At 44.3% G+C, this 17,628-nt stretch overlaps 1 protein-coding gene across 13 annotated transcripts in view; it reads right to left on the reverse strand.

The window, feature by feature from the left end:
- The window catches only part of MSI2 (musashi RNA binding protein 2), a 689,043-nt gene that overhangs the window by 92,313 nt on the left and 579,102 nt on the right, over positions 1 to 17,628 (reverse strand). For all 13 annotated transcript variants that reach the window (XM_058164225.1, XM_058164223.1, XM_058164221.1 and 10 more), the window contains exon 9: positions 15,043 to 15,157. In XM_058164225.1, coding sequence (XP_058020208.1) covers positions 15,043 to 15,157 — 115 coding nt within the window. The remainder of the gene's footprint in view (positions 1 to 15,042; positions 15,158 to 17,628) is intronic.

Below are 17,628 nucleotides of genomic sequence, written 5' to 3' on the forward strand. Positions count from 1 at the left end.
ACTTTTGGCAGTGATTAGGGGTGGACCAGTTGAGGTGCTAGTTGGGTGGAATTACGACTGCTGGTTAACACATGTGGAAAGTATTATGTTTGGGAAGCTAGGAACACAGCTGAGGCCAGGTTCTATCTTGGTTTCTTCTGGCGGAGTTAGGGAAATGCCTTTCCCAAAACAGTGGTGATATTACCAGGAATTATTGAGTCTGTCATCTGCACCTCTGTAACTGTCTGGTTTGGTTCTGCAACCCAACAAGACAGACACAGACTTCAGAGGATCATTAGAACTGCAGAAAAAAACAATTATTACCAACCTGCCTTCCATTGAGGACCTATATACTGCATGAGTCAAAAAAAGGGCTGTGAAAATATTTACAGTATACAATGGTGCAGCCAACTTTCCTTTGTTGCACGTTAAGGCTATCCTTGTGATTGGGGTTTTCTGCACCATCCTGGACATAAACTGTTTCAATTCCTACCCTCAAAAGGACGCTATAGAGCATTGCACACCAGAACAACTAGACACAAGAACAGTTTTTCCCCTGAATGTCATCACTCTGCTAAACAAATAATTCCCTCAACACTATCAAACTAGTTACTAAGTCTGCATTACTATTAATCTTCTCATCGGTCCTACCACACATCCCACGTATGACTGTAACCTTGTTGCTAGTATCCTTACAATTTATATTGACTGTTTCCCTATGACTATCATTAAGTACAATGGTACAATGGTGCAGCCAACTTTCCTTTATGGCACATTAAGGCTATCCTTGTGATTGGGGTTTTCTGATAACCATGATTCCATCTCTTACTCTCTCTCCATCCAACAACCAGCATTGCTGGTCTCCTTCTCTTTCCAATTATTCCTTTTATGGAATCTCTAAAACTTTCTTGAATCCACACACACAGGTTTGGTATCACTGTTATTACGATTCATTCTGCTTTGTTTTTCTCCCTTCGGCCATTGTAGGATGGTGTTTTTTTTTGGAACCACCAATAACTAGAATACCTCAACCGACACAAAGTACTGGACACTTGGACAATTGATTGGGTTTTTGTATCTCTCTTCAGTGGCTGGAATATTTTTTTTTAAAACAAAGGAAAACTTACAAACAAAATGGGAATGATAAATTATGTTTTCAACTAGAAATAAATCTTAATAAAACCTTAATACATCTTAATTAAAAAAATCTATTTTCTATTTTAACTTCTTTTTCTAAGCTGTTTACCTACATTATATTTTTAAAGTCCAATTTCACTATAGTTTCACATCTTTCTCTTCAATACCTCCAATAGATTTGTTTAAGGCCGAGTTCTATATGTCTGTTGTTTTACAGGTCTAACATTTTAAATTGTCAGTTTTATCTTGTTGTAAGCCACCTAGAATCACTTGATAGAGATGGGCAGCGTGTAAATTTACAACGATGATCGCATAGTCACTATTGGTGCACTTCACAACTGCCTTCTGGCAAGCCCAATGAATGGAGAAGCTGGCAGGAAATTTGCAAGTTGGGGTCACGGGATGTCTCAGTTAACGGCACTGGTGATCTGCTTAATGGCAACAGTGGGAGTAAGCTCATAAGCCTGTTATGGTCACATGATATCTTGCTCAATGACCACATTGCTTAGCAATGGAGTTGCTGGTCCCACTTGTAGCTGTTCAATAAGCGCGACGTGTCATTCTTTTTCTATAGATTTCAGTTTGTCTTTTATCTGAGCTGCGGTGGTGCAGCGGTTAGAGTGCAGCATTTCAGGCAATTTCTGCTGATCACCGGCTGCCAGCAATTTGGCAGATCGAATCTCACCAGGCTCAAGGTTGACTCAGCCTTCCATCCTTCCGAGGTGAGTCAAATGAGGACCCAGATTGTTGGGGGCAATAGGCTGACTCTGTAAACCGCTTAGAGAGGGCTGTGGAGCACTAGGAAGCGGTATATAAGTCTAAGTGCTATTGCTATTTTAGTTTGTTTCTCTTTCTGTTCTGCCCAAGTCTTTAAAGTTCCTTCATCGTTCTCTTTCGGTGTACTTGGCTGTGTTTCCGGACTCTTCTCCTCTGACTTTCAGCTCCACCTGAGGGAAATGGTAGGAAGAGCTTTTCCCTCATGCCAATTCTGAGGGAAGGGGAAAACGGCTCCTCTCCCCCCATTATTGTCAGATGCTGCCTCTTTTCTTTCACATCAGGACTGCCTATCTTTCAGCCTGCCTCTTTATTTGACTCCTTTATTTGACTCCTTTGACTTTGTTTATTCTGCCCCTTCTTTGCCAAATTCGTGGCTTACAAAGCTCCCAGACTGTCATCTTGTTCCCTGCTTCTGGTCTTATGCCTAATGTTGCTGTTTGATTGGCATTTGGGTCATCCTGATAACAGGGGAGGAAAGAGTGCAGGAAAGAGAGAGAGAAAGGGAGAGAGAGGGAGGGAGAGAGGAAGGAAGGAAGGAAGGAAGGAAGGAAGGAAGGAAGGAAGGAAGGAAGGGAGGGAGGGAGAAAGAAAGGCTTCCTTAAGGAAGATAACTAACAAAATGAAATTCAACAATGAAAAAAGGAAGGTTCTACATTTAGGCAAAAAAACCCAAATGCACAGGTACCGGATATGTGGTACCTTGCTCAATAATAGTAACTGTGGGAGGGATCTTGGAGTCCTAGTGGACAACCATTTAGATATGAGCCAGCAGTGTGCAGCAGCTGCCAAAAAAGCCAACACAGTTCTAGGCTGCATAAACCGAGGGATAGAATCAAGATCACGTGAAGTGTTAGTGCCACTTTATAAGGCCTTGGTAAGGCCACACTTGGAATATTGCATTCAGTTTTGGTCGCCACGATGTAAAAAAGATATTGAGACTCTAGAAAGAGTGAAGAGAAGAGCAACAAAGATGATTAAGGGACTGGAGACTAAAACATATGAAGAACGGTTGCAGGAACTGGGTAGGTCTAGTTTAATGAAAAGAAGGACTAGGGGAGATATGATAGCAGTATTCCAATATCTCAGGGGTTGCCACAAAGAAGAGGGAGTCAAACTATTATCCAAAGCACCTGAGGGTAGAACAAGAAGCAATGGGTGGAAACTAATCAAGGAGAGAAGCAACTTAGAACTAAGGAGAAATTTCCTGACAGTTAGAACAATCAATAAGTGGAACAACTTGCCTGCAGAAGTTGTGAATGCTCCAACACTGAAAATTTTTAAGAAAATGTTGGATAGCCATTTGTCTGAAATGGTGTAGGGTTTCCTGCCTGGGCAGGGGGTTGGACTAGAAGACCTCCAAGGTCCCTTCCAACTCTGTTACGTTATGTTAGATTGCTCTGTTCTACCACTATCTGTGGTATTGGGAGGCAATAAAGATGGAGAGGCCTCTATGAACTTTGGGCTTATTTTAATTTAAAGTGAATTTTCATCTATTTAGTTATACATTTGGATCATTGCATCTGGCTGTTGTTTCAGATGTGGCTTGTACAGGTAGTCCTCGAATTACGTCCATAGTTTCTAAGCGGAACAGTTGTTAAGTGAATTTTGCCCCATTTTACGACTTTTCTTGCCGCAGCTGTTCAGTAAATCACGGCAGTTATAAAGTTAGTAACCAGGCTATTAAGTGAATCTGGCTTCCCCACTGACTTTGCGTGTAAGAACATCACATGACAGCAAGTGATCACATGACCCCCGGCCATGGCAACCGTCATAAATATGAATCAGTTGCCAAGCATCCGATTTTGCTCCCGTGAGGATGGGAATTCTGCAATGGTCTTAAGCAGGGGTCTCCAACCTTGGCCACTTTAAGCCTGGCGGACTTCAACTCCCAGAATCGCCCAGCCAGCTTTGCTGGCTGGGGGATTCTGGGAGTTGAAGTCCGCCAGGCTTAAAGTGGCCAAGGTTGGAGACCCCTGATTTTAAGGGTGAATAACAGTCATAAGTCACTTTTTCCAGTGCGGTTGTAACTTTGAACGGTCACTAAATGAGCTGTTGTAAGTCAAGGACTACTTCTATATGCTTGAGTCCAGCAGGAGAGGCAGGTAAGCTGCCTGCCTGGACGGGCCAAGGACCCAGCAGTGAGTCACGACTGGATGAAATGGGAAGTCTCCTTTGTGAGTTGGCAATTCTGATTAAGTTCTGCAAAGGAATGGTTATTCAATTATTAGGTACTTCAATCTCACTCAATAGTGAAGTATTGATCCCCAGCAGAGGCTGAATGGGAAGACACAAGGCAGAGCACTAAATCATGCAGAGACACAGTGGTAACCCACTCTAGGGTTCGTTGCCTTGGCCAACTCAGGGCATTACACTTTTAAATTAATTAATTCCATTTATTAATTCCATTCCGGCACCCGCAAAAAGTGCAGGAACATCTACCGTAGCCTAGCGTAAAGCATCTCTTTTAAGAGCAACACAGAAGCCTCGCTTCAATTACCGAACAAGTTTTAAAATCTATTGATTTTAACCTGCATTAAGCTCTCAGCCCTCAATTGCCTAATACACTATTTATTCTTCCTCCAAGGATTCATCCCCGCAATTGTGTTCATTTTTACAAAGCTCTTGCGCAGCCCGGCAACATGCTCAATTATTTTGCCAACATTAACGTGTCCCGTCCCTTTCAGATGAGATTTAGACGTCCACATTGTTTGCTATTAATCATCATTTAAAGATGGAACATTAAACGCTTGGATGAATTTTGATTACTAATTATGAAGGGACGGAACTTAGCACAGAAAACAAAACAAGGGTGGCCAAAACACGGCTTTATAGCTTTAAATGCACGCAAACATGTGGTGGGTCTTTTTAATATGCATTTTTTTGCAAATAAACTGTCAGAAATTCATTGGCTCAGTCAGAAGTAAGTTTTGCAAACTGTTTCGCTTCAAACAATGGGATTGATTAATGTGTTTCGGACTAAAGGAGCAGGTTACCCCGTGATTGACACTTCCAGAATGAAATGTCACTCACTTATATTTTGCTTTTAAATAAAGGCTCACTTCAGCGTCAATGGGATGAGTTTGTCACATTGTCTTTTTGAGTGGGTCCCTTCCAACAATGAATAAATGCATCATATAAGAGAACAGTCATTTGAACAGGAAAGAGATAAAGCACAGCCAACTCAGTTCCAAAAATAGTCTTGTCGGCAAGCAAGTTTCTACTTAAGTCTTCCTAGGCTCCCAATTTCTCTGGATATGCCTTGTTCGTTTTTGTATCCTGCTACTGATAAAAAAAACACCCCACTGTTGCTTTGTTTGGGTTTTAGAAGACAACAAAAGTTATTTTTGTCTGAGTATTCCAAAACAAAAAAAATAAAACCCCGTTTCTTTCTTGAGTAGAAGTGTTGGCCCTTTAAAGTAGTCCAGACACGAAGCACTAACCCCACATAATAACACTACCTTCATTGTAAGGTTATTGTAATAGAGTCATGTTAAAACACATCTCCCCTCCCTTACTTTCAATCAGGGCTGGGCTGCTGGGGGTTCACAGGGGTTCGGGAGAACCTCTAGCTAAGATTCTGTGCAGTTTGGAGAACCCCAAAATCCCACTCCTGCCTGGCCCCGCCCACCCCACCCTGCCCCTCCCAGGACTCTCCATGTGGCCCATTTTGGATGCAGGTAAGTGCAGGGCGCTTGCGGAGGCTCGGAGAGGGCGAAAAACGGGCCTACTGGAGGTTCAGGAAATTTTTTCTGGCCTCCAAAGGGCCTCCAGAACCCAGGGAGGGCAAAAACACTGCTCCCCCCCCACCATGGTGCAGGAGGCTGATTAAGTCATGCCCACCATGGCCACACCCAACCGGTAACCGGGCAGAGAATCCCTTGCTAAAATTTTTGAAGCCCACCCCTGTTTTCAACTCTTCTGAAACTAGGGAGGGTCCCTTCTGAGATGTTTTCTCCACTTCCACCCTGCCTTTGGACTTAGATTTCACATATCAGACTAGCTCCTTTCCTGTCTCTCAAGGTCATTTCCCCCAATAGATTACAAAAAGGGCATTATAGCTCAGCTGCAATAATCAATATAATCACTAGATGGCAGCAAAAAGATAATGACAATGCTAGGCTCTCTGCTTCCCTCTTGTGCTTATCTGGAATACTGCAGCCCGGGTGGCAGCCCTATTAGTAAGGAGGGCTCTGACCTTGAAGGAATCACAGTCTCAATGACCCTGATGCCCGTCAAATGTTGAGATATAATTTCCGCCTCTCATCAGCAGGCAGAACCCGGCTCTCAGATTCTGATCTTTGAAGGTTAGAAAGATTAATCTTGGTTGGTAAGTGGATTTGAGACAACATGGCAATTCTGGGCCATTAGGTTACACTAAGAAGTCAGAGGAACGTCCAGGGAAGACCCCAAAAGCAATCCACTTCCATCATGCTGACAGGACGGTGCCTGGATTTCATCACTATGAATGAAGCTTGGCTCAATTTCTGCCATTCTCACCAGAATAGTTAAAGGTTAAACATCACTTTGGCAACCATTTGCCCTCCAAATGGGCTGGCTGAGAATTCAGAGGGTGGGGGGGAAGGGGGCGCAATCCAACAGGTTTGTGCTAGGGGTTAGACGGTTTGTATTTATTATTTGACATATCCGACCATTCTGATAATTCGGTAATGATCGTAATGTCATGTATTCATTCAAGGCGGATGACTGATGTGGCACCAAGGCATCCATAATCAATCAATAAAAGCCACCAGATTAGGGAAGGCTTGCTTTAGCCAACTCAAACAAAGGCACGCTGGGTGCCAAGGTAAGCCACGGAATTTCTTGCCCTTTCACATCGCAAGGGAAACAGGAGCTCAAAACCAATCTACTGGGATCAGTGAGCACAAAATAAGGACACCTGTGTCCCCTCCCACATCTGCTATGGTCCTTCACTCCCCACCTCCAACAACAAAGACCAAATATACAGCTGACTGGGTAGTAGTTCTCATCCATATATCCCATCGCAGAACATTTCTCGAGGTCAGGCAGATGAAATCATAAATTTATAATACAACATTACTTCAATTTTCCTCTTCATTTGCCGCTGCAGTGCCCAGCTCTGCTCTAACGAGTCAGAGCCTGATCTGCAATGGGGGGAAAATTGGCTGGCTGAATATCAATAGCACATTAACATCGTGCCCGTGTGGATGCTTCATCAAGCCAAATTATGGGCCGGCCGGCCCATCCGCCATTTCCCATTTAGCCCCCATTCTCGCCCGGGCGATGGGCACTGAGCAATTTATTTGCTTCAGTACTTCTGGCAAATGATCAATCTTGCAGTAATTATCTCTTGTCACTAAACTGAGAAATCAAGGCTCTGCCTGGATTACCTCCCTTGAAGAGAGAACTTCGTATCTACATCAACCATCAGACATGCTTTTCACAACAGCAACTTCTTCAACCACGCTTTTCCCAGGCTTATTAGTGACGGAGGTGCCAAGCTAAAACTACAGTTCCAAGACTCTGGGTTGCTAGTGGTTGGATTCAGGTCTTTTCCTACAGGGCTAAGAATTGCGGCATCTGTAAACCACAAACCCACCTGTAATTTAGGTGACCCTAATGGACCTGGAAGGGGACGCGATGGCTCCATGGCTAAGACGCCGAGCTTAGCGATAGAAAAGGTCGGCAGTTCAGCGGTTCGAATCCCTACTGCCGTGTCACGGAGTGAGCTCCCGCGACTTGCCCCAGCTTCTGCCAACCTAGCAGTTCGAAAGCACGTAAAAAAATGCAAGTAGAAAAATAGGCACCACCTTTGGTGGGAAGGGAACAGCGTTCCATGCGTGTTTGGCGTTCGAGTCATGCTGGCCACATGACCATGGAGACGTCTTTGGACAGTGCTGGCTCTTTGGCTTTTGAAACAGAGACAAGCACCGCTCCCTAGAGTCGGGAACGACTAGCACGTATGTGCGAGGGGAGCCGTTTCTTTTTTAATGGATCTGGAACGCCCTCAAGTGTTATCAGATTCAGATTGCCCTGAATCAGTGTTTTTCAAACTTGTCACGTTTAAGATGTGTAGACTTCAATTTCCAAAATTCGCCAACCAGTACCTTGTTTTGCCAGTGGATGGGAAGAGACTAGGAAGGTTGAGAAAAGAATGGAAGACAGAGCAGAGAAGCTATCAAGAGGTAGAAGGCAAGTCTATTGGTGGCTTATCCCAAGGCAATTTTGCCCAGATGACAAGAAACCTGAAAAGAAGCATTTCAAATCATTCAAAAAGAGCCTGTCTGGTTCTATAAACAAAGAGGAGAAACTCACCTTGCAGTTTGCAAGATTTCCATTTCTGTATTTGCTCCAAGGCTATCGTCAAAGATACCTGACCATGAACACAGGTACATCTTGCTTTCTTGATCTGGTATCGTGACATGGAGACTAGAACATAGGATTGGGCGCCGCTACAGAGGATTTTGTCAAATCTCGAGCCAGTCCATGGTCCATTAACACAACGTCCATATTTGCAAGATACTTTTCGTTATTGGGTCAATTTAAAAATGCAGTGCGCAATAGGCAAGGTTTCATGAAACACGCAGTTTCATTAGTGCTTTGTGAGTGGAGGTAGGGCGGTTGTTACTGTTGTTGCTGTTATTTTTTTATTATTATTTGAATTTATATCCCGCCCTTCTCCTAAGACTCAGGGCGGCTTACAATGTGTTAAGCAATAGTCTTCATCCATTTGTATATTATATACAAAGTCAACAATTGCCCCCAACAATCTGGGTCCTCATTTTACCTACCTTATAAAGGATGGAAGGCTGAGTCAACCTTGAGCCAGGTGGGACTTGAACTTGCAGTAATTGCAAGCAGCTGTGTTAATAACAGACAGACTTAGTCCGCTGACCCACCAGAGGCCAGTATAGCATGTTACGCAAACCCAAGACATTTCCTTATTTCATAGTCCAACGTGTTGTTTGAAACAAGAACACGTGTTAATAAAAGAACAATTTAAATGTATTAATCTTGAAGCAGAAGCCTAAGAATGGGCCTCCAGGGCGGAGATTCTGGGACTTGTGGTTGCTTAGAGGAGATGGTGAAGGAGAGATGGAAAGGAGAAGAAGATGGAAATGGAGGATGTTTTCAAAATTTGGGGATTTAACCTTGGAATACATAAGCAGAATTTTTGTTCCAGGGGTAGTCAACCTTTTTATACCTACTGCCCACTTTTGTATCTCTGTTAGTAGTAAAATTTTCTAACTGCCCACCGGTTCGGGGGGGAAATGCGCGAGCTATTTTGGGACGAGGCTCTTTTGTTTGCGGTCAAATTATAGCGCCATTTAGTTTCACTTACGTAACGTGAACTAAACTTATGCGCAGGCGATACAAATAGTATATTTTCAGAAATTTAAATTGTCACGGGGAATTTTATGAAAACCTAATGAAAATGTTTTTAAATAATGCTATGAATTTTTTTAAAAAAGTCAATTAAATTTAAAAAAAAAGGAAAGTGCTTCAGTGTCGGACAAAATCCCTACCGCCCACCATAAAAGCTGGAACGCCCACTAGTGGGCGGTAGGGACCAGGTTGACTACCACTGCTTTGTTCCTTTACTCACCCAGAAAAAAAGGGAATCCATACAGGTAGTCTTCAATTTATAACCATTTGGTGATTTATGACCATTTTTCACAGTTAACGACCATTGCAGCATCTCCATAGACACATGATCAAAATTCATAAGTTTAGCATATTCATATTTATAACGGTTGCCGTATCCCAGGGTCAATGGGGAAGCCAGATTCACCGAACAACTGTGTAACTAACTTAACAACTGCAGGTTTACTTAACAACTGGGCCAAGCAAGGTCGCAAAAACTTGCTTAATAACTGTCTCGCTTAGCAAGAGAAACTTTGAGCTCAACTGTGGCCATAACTCAAGGACTACCTGTGTGGTATGATGGTGAGCACTGCCCACCCAAAAAAATAAGTAAACCCGGGGATGAATACATCATGCAATCTGATTAACCCAGCAAATCAGTGGGTGGTATTCAGCCGGTTCTATCCGGTTCGGACAAACCGGTAGCGGCGGCGGTTGCGGGAAGGTCCACCCAACCCACCCAGATGTCATCATGTCCCATTAATGCACCTTTTTAATGCTTTGCGCATGTGCGGAGGGCCCTGCATATGCGCACATGCTCGCATTTGCGAGCCGGTAGCAAAGTGAATTGAATACCACCCCTGCAGCAAATCCCTCTGGATTACATCTAGGCCAGTATCTGATTCCCTCTGACACTTATGACAATGTCTGAGGAATTTCTGGGCATAGGAAGAATGTTCAATGGTCTCTCAGCCCTAGACAAGGACACTGCAGGACTAGGAAGATATCCCAATTCATTGCCTCGCTCAGATCCAGCTGGGAACAGTTTATCTACTAAGATTTTGGGAAGACCTGAAGAACACTCTTTCCTCACCGTGTAAATATTATGAATGGCTTTAGACTGATTGTAATAGGGACACGGTAGCTCAGTGGCTAAGACGTTGAGCTTGTCGATTGAAAGGTCGGCAGCTCAGCGGTTCGAATCCCTAGTGCTGCCATGTAACGGGGTGAGCTCCCGTTAGTTGTCCCAGCTTCTGCCAACCTAGCAGTTTGAAAGCACGTAAAAAATGCAAGTAGAAAAATAGGGACCACCTTTGGTGGGAAGGTAACAGCGTTCCGTGTGCCTTTGGTGTTGAGTCATGCGGGCCACATGACCATGGAGACGTCTTCGGCTTTGAAACGGAGATGAGCACCGCCCCCTAGAGTCGGGAACGACTAGCAAATATGTGCGAGGGGAACCTTTACCTTTACCTTAAACTGATTGTACTGGCCAAAAATCTCTCTCCCCCAAAGCAATGGAATTAGGATTAAAGAAGGCGGCTTTTGCTTGGATTGGCTTCTTGGAGCAGAGGGAATCCCTTTCGACAGCATTTAGCTTTTTTGCTGAAACTATCTTTACCTGCCTTGCATGACAAAAATGGCAACTAGAAACGACATCGAAGCTGTGTTTCAGGTTCCTCCGATGCTTTCTAATGGCTCTCTTGTGTTACTCCTGGTGTTAGGCTCACTTTTCCTTCGCTCTTCCTTCGCAAGGGCCATCTCTTTTAGAAGAGCAACTTTTCTTTGAAGGACACAAATGTCTTTTATGCATGAATGCAGCCCCATCTAGATGGAACGTGTGCACTAATGCACAGCTGGGGTCTGGCTCCTACCGTAATATTAAAAAGTCAGGGACAAGATTTCTTGAAATGAGACGTTCACATCAGTAGCATTTCAGTGGTCTGGAGATATAAATTTTACCAACGGAGGTTTTCTTTTCTTTTTTCTTTTTGTAGCTGGGAGGGAAGGGAATCCAAAGCTTCAAATATAGCCATTTAAGCACACGCACACCCCGTCAACTTTCTGGGCACCAGGGACTGGATCCGTGGAGAGAGGTTTGCTGCCTGTTGCCTGCATCCCACGGATGGGGCTTCCCTTGTTTGCGTGGCCCGGTGGTGTCGGTCCATGGACCAAGAGTTGGGAACCCCTAATTTAAGGGAAAGGAAGGGGGGAGGAAAGTGGCTGAAGAAAAGGGAAGGAAAAGAAAGTGGAAGAAGGAGGGGAGGGGAGGAAAGTGGAAGAAGGGGAGGGGAAGGAAAAGGAAGTGGAAGAAGGGGAGGGGAGAAAAGTGAGGAAGGAAAAGAAAGGGGAAGAAGAGAGGGGAAGTGGAAGAAGGGGAGGGGGGAGGAAAGGGGAGGAAAATGGAAGAAAAGGGAACAAATGGAAGAGGAGGGGAGGAAAGGAAAGAGAAGAAAACTGGAAGAAGTGGAGGGGAGGGGAGGAGAGGAGAGGGAACTGGAAGAAGAGAAGGGAAGGGAAGTGGAAGAAGGGAATTGAAGGAAATGGGAGGAAAGAAGGGAAGGGGATGGGATGGGAGGAAAGAAGGAAAGGGAAAGAAAGTGGATGAATGGGAGGAAAGGGAAGGGAAGGAAAGTGGAAGCGGAGGGGAGAGAAATGGAAGAAGAGAAGGGAAAAAAGTGGAAGAGGAGGAGGGGAGCAAAGAGAAGGGGAAGGAAAGAAAGAAAGTGGAAGAAAGGGAGGGGAGGGGAAGAGTAAAGGAAATTGCTTAGAAGTCACTCTGTGCGTCTTTCTCGATTTTTTGGAGCCTGACATCAAACTTGCCAAACTGTGGAGTGGGGGAAGGGGGCATAATTTCTTGGAGGCGGGAGGAAATCATGGGAAAAGCTTCTACTTTCCAGGACAGTTAAGCTTCAGGAATCCTCACTGACCAACCGAAACCCCAAAGCCTTTCTTATTCCCCTTCTGCCCAGTTATCTCGAGAGACCCATTACTGGAAAGCCTATTTTGGTTTCCTCCTCTTGTTGCCTGCTCAAAGCCCACGGAATGGCATCACGTGACGAAAGGTCCTTAAGAGCCTGGCTCTCCAGCCACACTGCGGCCTCCCTATGCTAATTTTGCTTGATGAGTTAATTACACCCTTCTTCCGTTCAGGGGTGGAATTTCACCGCTGTGCAGTTGACAAGTTAGCAAAAGAAGATTTTTTTGATTGCGCCGCTAAGAATTTGCTGACAGCCATTGACCTTGAAACTGGCTTGGGAGAAGCAACAGGGACACTTGCGGATGAAGGAGCTGGCATGCGCGGAGTTTTTCCCGCCGCCTGCAACTTGGCTGCCTTCGTGATGCCACCACAATAACGCTAGGAGCTCGGAGAGAGGCCGACGGGTCCGGGAAAGAGCTGGAGCAGATAATTAAGCATCTGGCCTTCATCATGAATCAATCACTCATTCAGAGCAAATCAGACTGATTTAAAATTAATAAGTTCACATTAGGAGTCACCCTGCAAAAACCGGTGCAACAAAACCAATTTGGGTCTTCTTAATGAAGCTGTGCACCCTACGTGCACTAACAAGCGCCCGTGTGATCGGAGGAGGCTTGCCAAAACCCACAATCCCATTTAGCCGAAGGTGGCTTCGGTCTGCGGTTTCCACATGCCACACTTTTAGCATCGCCTATAAAGCAAGAGTTATCTGAAGCTCTGGCTCCAACTTTTCCAATGATCAGGGGCGACTCCTGACTCTCAAAAGAACTTTTCAATTTTTCTGCCAATAAGGACAGCAGAGAACCTAAGCCGTAGAATGGAAATGTTTCTTGGTGGGTGATTTTCCTGCTCTTATGTCCACGGCACACATGACAGAGAACCTCACCAGGAGGAAAGGCATCTATATTTGGAGACAGATGGGTGACCCAAAGAAAGAGAGACACTTGAAGAGAAGCTCTCTTGACTGAACCTGAAGGCAGGACAAGAAGCAACGGATGGAAAGTAATCAAGGAGAGATCCAGCCTAGAACTGAGGAGGAATTTCCTGACAGCGAGAACAATTAATCGGCGAAATGACTTGCCTCCAGGAGTTGTGGGAGGTTGTTAAGAAGAGATTGGACAACTATTTGTCTGAAATGGTATAGGGTTTCCTGCCTGAGCAGGGGGTTGGACTAGAAGACCTCCAAGGTCCCTTCCAACTCTTGTTATTCTGCCTCATTGTGTTGGCTAAAACTTCTGTGTGAGGTAGGGAGTCCTTGGTGCTCCCTGAGCTGGGTTGTTTTCATGCAGACGTTTCCTTATCCAAACTAATGCACGGATGATGTTATCTAATTTGGATAAGGAAATGTCTGTAAGAAAACAACCCAGCTCAGGGAGCACCAAGGACTCCACATCTCAACCCTGAACTACAAATATCCTCCTTTATTGGTCCTGCACTCAGGTGTAAATCAAAGGAGGACTGAAATATGAACTTGCTAATACAAAGTAAAGAGCGGTTAGGTGGAAAAGTAAAACATCATTTCTGGGGAACTGGGGAAAAAATGTTAATATGGTATAAAAAGGGGTGGGATTCTACCGGTTCGGACCTGTTCGGGCGAACCGGTAGCTCTGACAATCAGCTGGGAGCGAACCGGTTCTCCCCGACGATCAGATGGGTCCACCTGCCTGCGCTATTTTCCTACCTTGGATAACCATTTGTCTGAAATGGTGTAGGGTTTCCTGCCTGGGAAGGGGGTTGGACTAGAAGACCTCCAAGGTCCCTTCCAACTCTGTTATCATGTTATGTTACCTTTATCTTCTCAGCTGATTTGCGTGGCAGAGCAGATTGCCGCGCCTCAGCTGTGTTTCTTCTCTGAAGAAACGCGGAAGTGAAGATTTCTTCAAATTGTGCATGCATGCAATCACCAAGTGGGTTGTTAAACCAGGAGGATCCCACAACTGGGTATAAAGAGCTTCCTCATATCCTTCTCCACCGATTCACCTGTCTGTCCCCATTACCCTCAGGTACCCACAGGCACACCTGCACAGATATTTTTTACTTCGACCCCAAGCTGTTCTTAGATAATGTCAGAAAAAAAAAACCCTAAGCAAAAGCAAATGAGAGCCAATTATAACTGAGAATGATCTATCACACAAATAGATTTTCACTATTAAATACAATTTATCCTGTTTAATTAGTATTTTTCTGGACACAATGGTCTCGGCTCAAATACCATTTTTTCTCCTTGGAACTTCTAATTATTGCCACAACCCATGCTATTAAGTTGCTCCCCAGGCCTCCTCCAGCTTTTGTGCCATTTAAAGCCACAAAGATTTTTAATTATCTCCGCTAAACTGTCAAAGATACCTTGAAGAATCTGTGGCTTCATTCTCCCCTCCCTACTCTGAAAAAGAAAAGGAGAAAAGGAGGATTTTTAACCATAAATTTTTTTTTTTAATGAATGTGGGCAGAACAACCTCCTGGAAATACCCATTAAAATGCTAATTCTTGATATTCCAGAGGTAGCATGGGCCCAGTCGGCACAGACATTGGGTGTGGCAGCCCGTGTAAGCCAGGTAAATTCTGAACCTAGGAATTTGATAATCCAGTGACAAAGCACTAAATAGGACCTTGTCGATTTTATTTATTTATTTATTTATTTATGTTTGTTTATTCAATGTACGTGCCATCCATCTCGCTATCCAAAGCGATTCTGGACGGCTTAAAATGTAATAAAAAGAGAAATGTAAAAATGGCTATAAATATTAGAGCACTTAAATGGCTCAGCTATGGTAAGCATCGCAGAACGCTGAGATTCTAGTCAATTATTCATTCTCGCGCAAACTTACCCAACATTCCCATGCCAAGCATAAAAGCATCCATGGTATATGGTAATCCGCGAGCTCGTCCTCGTGTCCCTGGTGGAAACATCACTTCTTTAGGTTGTGCTTTCTTACATTCCACCTATGAAGCAGAAACATGCAGAAATGAAATGCAAATGAATTCAGGCAAAATGTCAAATCCTGAACTGGTTAAGATATGTGGGGTGGAGCTGGGAATTATTTTTAGCAGTCTCCCGTAAAGGGTGCATTTTAAAAACAGGCCAGAAAATGATTTCCAAGGTGTAAATAGGTACCAAAGGCAGGCAAAATACGTTGATCAGTTGTAGAGCTGCGACACAACCATCCAAATGGGCACTGAAGTCAGATGCGTGGAAGTTGAGGGCAACTCTATGCTATCTGTTCCTATTGGAATAATAGTGTGATGTTTGAGCCGTTCAAGAATATTGGGGTAGGGGGAATAAAGAAAATAAAAACAGTAAGTGAAAAAAAAAAAGTGGGGGGGGGGTAAGGTATCAGGGTCATCATCACCATCTTAACGAATTAAATATGATCAACCAATTAAATACGAGCCAACAGTGTGTGGCGGCAGCCAAAAAAGCCCATGCAATCCTAAATTGCATTAACAGAGGGATGCAAGATCAAGGGAGGTACTAATACCACTCTATAAAGCCTTAGTAGTAAGACCACACCACAAGTCTTAAAGCTGCAAAGTCTGGAGACCCTTGCTGTAGGAGATAACCCGGCTAAGCCTGAGAGTGGGAGTCAAACACAGCATCAGTTTGGAGTCGCTACACTTCAACATGAGGCTAAGTCCGGCCTCCCCTTGTAACCATTGACTCGTATTGGGTGCCAATTTGACTTAGTAGATCAGATTCTTGTCTGCGCTTTGCCTGGAAGACCCAAAAGTGCTTTTTTCAAGAGGCAACGGGACTTTCTTGTTTTTCTTTTGAAGACGTTTCACTTCTCATCCAAGAAGCCGAAGAAGCTTCTCATCGGAGCCGAAGAAGCTTCTTGGATGAGAAGCGAAACATCTTCAAGGAAAAACAAGGAAGTGCAGTTGCTTCTTGAAAAAGCACCTTTGAGACAACCATGACCGGGAAGACGGAGAATCTACATAGCTGTTGCCTGAAATGAACTCATCATGCTTTTGAACTCTATCCTGGCTCATGATTTCTTGCACCCGACCGACAGAAGGCTGCGTAAGAGCAACTTGAAGCTGCTTCGGATAAGCATTTTGGAGGAAAAAATTAGAATTATGCATTTATTTGTTAAACAAAAAATTAAATAAGTTGATTTATTACTCCTTGTTATGAACTGTTTGTCTTTTGTCCAGACTGAGTTGGGACACGCCAGAAATGTCAAGTGAGACATTTCCTGAATTTTGGATATGTTGAGCTCAAAAGGTTCACCATCACTGCCTGTTCCCAGATGCAAGCACTCCACAAGTTTACGTCCAAATAAACTTAGTGTTTACAGAAGTCGCTTGGCTCACTTCTGGCTTTGTGGAGGGGGGGGGGAGAGGAGTTTCCCTATTCAATTTTTCCAGATCTCCTTCTATTTTTGCTAATTTTAGAGTTCTCTAACACCTCCCTTAAAAGGACACGGTGGTTCAGTGGCTAAGACGCTGAGCTTGTCGATCGAAAATGTTCAGCAGTTCAGCAGTTCGAATCCCTGGTGGCGCGTAAATGGGGTGAGCTCCCGCTACTTGTCCCAGCTTCTGCCAACCTAGCAGTTTGAAAGCACGTAAAAAATGCAAGTTAAAAAAAATAGGGACCACCTTTGGTGGGAAGGTTAACAGCGTTCCGGGCACCTTTGGCCTTTAGTCATGCCGGCCACATGACCACGGAGACATCTTCGGACAGCGCTGGCTCTTCGGCTTTTAAACGGAGATGAGCATCGCCCTCTAGAGCCAGGAATGACTAGCACATATTTGCGAGGGGAACCTTTACCTAACACCTCCCTTCTTATTTTCTCAGCTTCATGGCCCTCCTCATTCGGTATCTGATTTTTAGATACGATTCAACCAATGCTCTTATCCGACTTTCTTCCGTTGTGCAGAAATCCACCAAGATATCTAAGAGGACATGTCAGCGTTTGCCCAAACATTTGGCTTGGAGAACTGCGCACAGGAGAAAGCTGCCAGTAGAGCAAGTACGGGAAAGGTGTGCTTAGGTGCGAAACTGATAATTGCACTGACGGAACGCTGTTAACCGACTCTATTTCTAATAGTGCTATCCGTAGCAGAGAATCCATTGTCTTCTAGTAACCAACTGCCCGTTTCTAGGCAACCCGTCAGCGAAAATTTCAGGTTTGTACAATTTTCATTTAGGTAACGTAAAGGTTAACTGACTGTCAATGGGAGTATTTAAAACAAAACCACCCACTCTCTTCCCCCACAACCCCCATCTCCGGCTACGAAGTCTCACACGGTGTATCTTATTTATTCAGCTTGTAATATTTCCTCAAGGAATAGACATGGAGCATCTAGTATTCTGCCAACACAGTTGTCAACTTCCTAGCTTCTCACAAATGAGTTGGCCAGAGTTGAGGATTGGCACAGGATACCTCCATCGCTACTATGCCCATGTTTTT

This window comes from Ahaetulla prasina, chromosome 1 (genome assembly GCF_028640845.1).
Source record: "Ahaetulla prasina isolate Xishuangbanna chromosome 1, ASM2864084v1, whole genome shotgun sequence".
Lineage (NCBI taxonomy): Eukaryota > Metazoa > Chordata > Lepidosauria > Squamata > Colubridae > Ahaetulla > Ahaetulla prasina.